A 5,000-nucleotide genomic window follows, 5' to 3' on the forward strand; every position below is an offset into this window, starting at 1 on the left:
TCAAGATATCTTCTGGACCAGTGGTCTATAGCTTGCTGTTTGCCACTTGTAATCAAGCAGTCTAAAAAAGTCATTTTTCTCTTCATGTCTAATTCCTTGTCTTGTAAATAGAATGTTCTGTGGTTTGTCTGTTCTAAAGTTACTGTTTGTGGAAATCAGTGTTTTCTTGTCCATAATGTTCGCTTAGTAAAATATATTCTATATACAAGGCTAAAAGTTAAAAAATTAAAATATTCAAACCAAACGTTTTCGGCTGTTTGCCATCATCAGCTGTTTGCCCTGATGATGGCAAACAGCCAAAAACATTTGTTTTGAATATTTTAATTTTTTAACTTTTAGCCTTGTATATAGAATACAGTACGTGTTTTCTTATTTGTATGTATTGCTGCAATGCTGTCCTTAATACAGCAATTTAGAGTGGCATTGCCTGTGTGTATGCGGAGGTGGTTAACTTTAAGTTATCAACTCCTGAACCATTAGCCAATATCAAAAATAACATAATACTATTTGTTTGTCCCTCCAAAATCATTCATTTATTTCTCTTCAGTTGGGACTTAAAATGGTCCCAAGAGAAACTGGAAACATTCAAGGGTAATGCAAAATTTTGGAGGGACAAACAAAGAGTATTATGGTATTTTGATAGTGGCTTATTAAGCGTTGCTCCTAGGAGTCTTTGGCTAAAAAACAACAACCATTTTGTGATAAACGAAAGCGATAAGAAGTCAGATGTTTCAACCTTTCCTTGGTCATTTTCCACCCTGTGAGCAGAGCCTCTTTTAAATAGTCTTTTTCTTTACTAAGGAGGAGAAAAGGAGGCTCTGCCTGAATCGCTTCAACTCTTTGAAGCCACCACAGCCCAAACTTCTGGACTTCACAATCTTGTTTTCTCTCTCTTGTTTTCTCAAACTGGTTTTTCTGGTGGGAGCATCCAGTTAGTGATAAAACCGATGATTAAAATTGAACGTGCTGTACCATGAAAAATCAAGATGGCGGTGCGTTTAAAGCATAATAGGCCTGGATTTGAAACTGTATCCTGGCAACATGCAGCACATGGTCAATAAAGATCTTACTCGGTTCATGCAGAGTCTTTCTCGAGAACGGCAAAATCAAGCAAGCAAAAGAAAGGCTCTGCTAGCAGGATGGTCATTTTCAAGTGGGAAAACGAGATTAGCGTGAATTTGTATTATTACTAATATTTTAAGAATGTTAAAATAGGTAAGAATTTCATGAATGCTAGAATGTGTTAAAATATGTAATATTTTACGTAAATGTGTAAGGTAACATTTCTCATTACAGTTTACCATATATATATATATAGTTTATCACATTTTAGCATTTTGAAATTCGTTCAACTATTTTTAATTCACATGTTAATATTAGTAGATTAAGTATATTCATGCTAATCTTGTATTTTATTCACTTTTGAAAATGACAGCAGAGAGGTCGAAATGTCAGGAATTCTAATAACTTTATTTATCACAAAATCTGTTTCTCAGAAACTTCTCATGAAAAAAAAAAATCATTAAGTGCAAATAATGTCGCCCTTTTTTGAGCATCTGAAACAAAAGACAGTTGTGACATCCACAGGCTAAGAAGGCCACAGAACTGAGAAAAAAAATAGTCTAAGAGTAAACTGTACATAACATACTATTAGGAATTATAAATTAACACGACTGCATGAATGTGAAGACTTTGTAAAACAGTAGTCTAAATTTAATTTGCTACTGAATAATAAAAGCATATACTGTATTGAGGCAAGAAAAATTAAAACAGGACAGGTAAAACTGAAATATATTAACAGGCTTGATATGTACATACATTAATACATAATTATTGTATTTCTAATTACAGTACATTGTGCATGCTTAATAAGTGTTCTGCCTTGCAGCAAAGGAACGAAACAAATAGACATTTGCAACACAGAACGTCAACCAAATAAATTCACATGATTACCTGTACCTCATGAATTGGCATGCATAATTTAATATCATTAATTATTTATTTCTTTATGAATTAGCAAGGAAGCAGGTTTGCGCAAACACAGAACACTAATATCTACATGGACAGCTCAGATTTGAACTTGGTCCTCATCAAAAGTAAATTAAATAAGAAAAAATAATCAAGCTTTGCCAAGATTTTATCTTACGCGCTGCAAAAAATTAATTAATTAATTAATTAATTAATTCATGTACCTTGGCATATAAATAACTATTGTATTGATAAATAATTTAATTTTACTTTGAGTTTACTGGGACACATGCTTTCAAAATTTCCTTAATTTACTAATCTTATGTTAGTCAACTTTTTTCATCCCCATCATTGACATTGTAAATCCTGAGCTTTAGTTGGAATAAATTTACAGTCAAGCTACTTGTATGCCAACGAATGACCAGTGTCCACAAGACTTTTCTCTTTGGAGCTTCCAACATTTGAACAGAATCTTGAAGATTTTTCCGAAAGTTATTACAAAAAATGCACAATAACTGAACAATAATGAGTTTGAAATTTGCGCATCACAATCGATGTCTGGATAAAAATTCCTTTGTTCATATTCCAATCTACATGTACCAAAATTTGTATTTCCAAATGTATCAAACATACATGGATTTCAATTAAATGTGTTTATTTTGTCTGTGTTTATCTTATGACAAAATAAAAGTTCACAGTTAACTATTTTCGTTATATCGAGGAAAAGATCCACAGGAATTCGGAATCTCGAGGGCAAAGTTTGAATACTTGGTTCAAATTTAATCTCAAAACTACTGGTCACTCATGATATAGCTTGACTGTAAGGCCTGCGAGTCAACTTGTATAAACGAGATTAGCCAAAAAACCATGACAGCAGAATGTGAATGCAACAGAAATTAGGTTTAATGAGAAAAAAACAACTTTGCAGTATGCACAGCATGCATTTTGTCATGAATTTTCTTGTCGTCGTCTGCATTCTGTATGCTGCTCCTGTCAATCCATGCACTGGCAGTCATAGAATACTTTGCCTATTGTATAAATTATTGTGAAAAAGATGGAACGATTTAATACAAAGTTATACTTCAAATGACTCAAATTTCTATCATTGAGACGTAAATATTGCTGACGTCCCTTACCTAAACTTCCTAGTAACCTGGGGAGTGTGTTAAACGAGAGAACTTTTCCATTGTCAATGATGATTACTGCATGGGGCACAGTAATCAACTAGATCTATCCCAATGTTACACCTTTGGAAGACTATGGAGTTAAGTACTTTCCTGTGGTGTTGCTTGATTGGTTGTGCCAAATAATTTTTGGTTCCCTATTTTATATATAAGGGTTCTACTGTGCAAAAATGAAGTTGTTTTGCTTGAAAAGGAAATTAACTGACTTCAACAAGGCCAAACTGCAGAATTTACAGTCTCTTTATGTTAACATGGGTTTACAGGTAAAAACCTCAGTATAAAATAAGTTCCTGTTGTACAGTCAACTCACAAAAAGTTGCTAACATTAAATACCTTTCCCATCGCTGGAAGACCGTAAAACCTGTCCACAATTTTGCAGCCTTGTTACAGTAATGTTATATTTAATTATGTAATTCAATGTGTCCTATAAAAGAAATTATTGTTTCCTCAAACGTTTTTGTCTCTAGAGAGATTAAGTCCACCTTGTGTTTTCTTTTAGTAGTAACTACACAGTTTCAGTATATACTTTATTCATTTTGCCTTGAAGGCTATAAAATTGAAGGAACCTCTGACTTTCACATTTATCCAAATTATGTTGCCCTTCCTTGTGCAATTCCACTTGAATAAATTCCATTTTTTTCTGCAATGAGTTCATTGTGTTTTGTACCCATCCATGGAAGCCTATTTTGTTCTGGCGATTATACATTCTTTCTCAGATCAGTGTGTCAAGTGCACCAGGTGTCACAATGTATATTCGCCAACCTGGAACAGACTGACTCCTGATTCATTTTCCTGGCGCTGTGATGGGTACTTGTAAGAACACATTCAGTCTGATCCTTGGATAGGATGCATGATGCGTACATACCTCGGTATTTTCTCTGTGAATAACTGCTCACTGCTGTTTTCGTTTCTTAAGTTTTGTTCTCTTTATAGAAAATACTGTCTTTCTAAAACTCTTGAATGAATATCCGTGATGACCTTGCATCTTTTTTCAAAACTGTGCTCAGCACGTTCTGGCATTGGTAAAAAGTTCACCAAAAAATTTACCACTGTGTAAAACATTGGAGGCATTGTTCAAACTTTATCTCAAAATGTTGCAGCACTTAAATGCCACTTTAGAGAAAAACGGTTTAGTCAGAGACTCACAAAGTGAACTCTGTAGCTCAGTAATTTTTTTTTGGATAATCACTCCAAATTTAAATATTAGAAATCTTAAAGCTAATATTTATAATATTCTGGAATATTTTGCAAGTGATCTAGCCATGATCAAGGTCTAGCAAAGTTAACCTTTTGCAAGTAATAATTGATTGGCAACATTCAATTTGCAAAGTATAGTTCATTACTAATTGCATAATTTTTTTTCTTATGAATTTCACTGTTTTGCCTGGCAGCATAAATTTTAAATAATAGTATGGGACCCCAGGCGGTTGTTACAGTTTTCATATCTCCTGTTGGACTCTCCCTCGTGAATGTTGTTGGGAACCGCGACTGTCTCAAAGTCAGGCATGGTCACAATTGCAGAGGTTGTAATATTGTTTGACTGTTTGTCATTATGTGGCTTCGAATTTGCCTTGTGTTTTCCCTTGATATCATTCATTTCGAAGTGGTCCAGTGAAAGTGCATTTTCATGTTGGTGTGCAGGTTCAGAAAGCGACCTCGTTCGTTTCATACATTTCCCAGCATAACTGTTTCGGTTGTAGCAACCTTGGTCGCACACTGCTGCTAGTGAAACCGACGATGAGATCGGTGAACCAGATGGAGTGCAAATGGGTGTTGGCAGCTTGGGAGTTTTCCTCACTGGTTCTCCTTTATAGGAATATTCCATTTCTACAAACTGCCGCGCCTGTT

At 34.5% G+C, this 5,000-nt stretch overlaps 2 protein-coding genes across 5 annotated transcripts in view; one reads left to right on the top strand and one right to left on the bottom strand.

Annotated features, from left to right (window-relative positions):
• The window catches only part of LOC138056911 (A-type voltage-gated potassium channel KCND2-like), a 60,656-nt gene that overhangs the window by 2,021 nt on the left and 53,635 nt on the right, over positions 1-5,000 (top strand). The gene's annotated exons all lie outside the window — the stretch shown is intronic.
• LOC138056910 (potassium voltage-gated channel protein Shal-like) overlaps positions 1,692-5,000 on the bottom strand; it is a 17,926-nt gene continuing 14,617 nt past the window's right edge. The window contains exon 5 of the mRNA XM_068902854.1: positions 1,692-4,995. Coding sequence (XP_068758955.1) covers positions 4,552-4,995 — 444 coding nt within the window. The 3' untranslated portion in view covers positions 1,692-4,551. The remainder of the gene's footprint in view (positions 4,996-5,000) is intronic.

Source organism: Montipora capricornis, chromosome 7, assembly GCF_036669925.1.
Source record: "Montipora capricornis isolate CH-2021 chromosome 7, ASM3666992v2, whole genome shotgun sequence".
NCBI lineage: Eukaryota > Metazoa > Cnidaria > Anthozoa > Scleractinia > Acroporidae > Montipora > Montipora capricornis.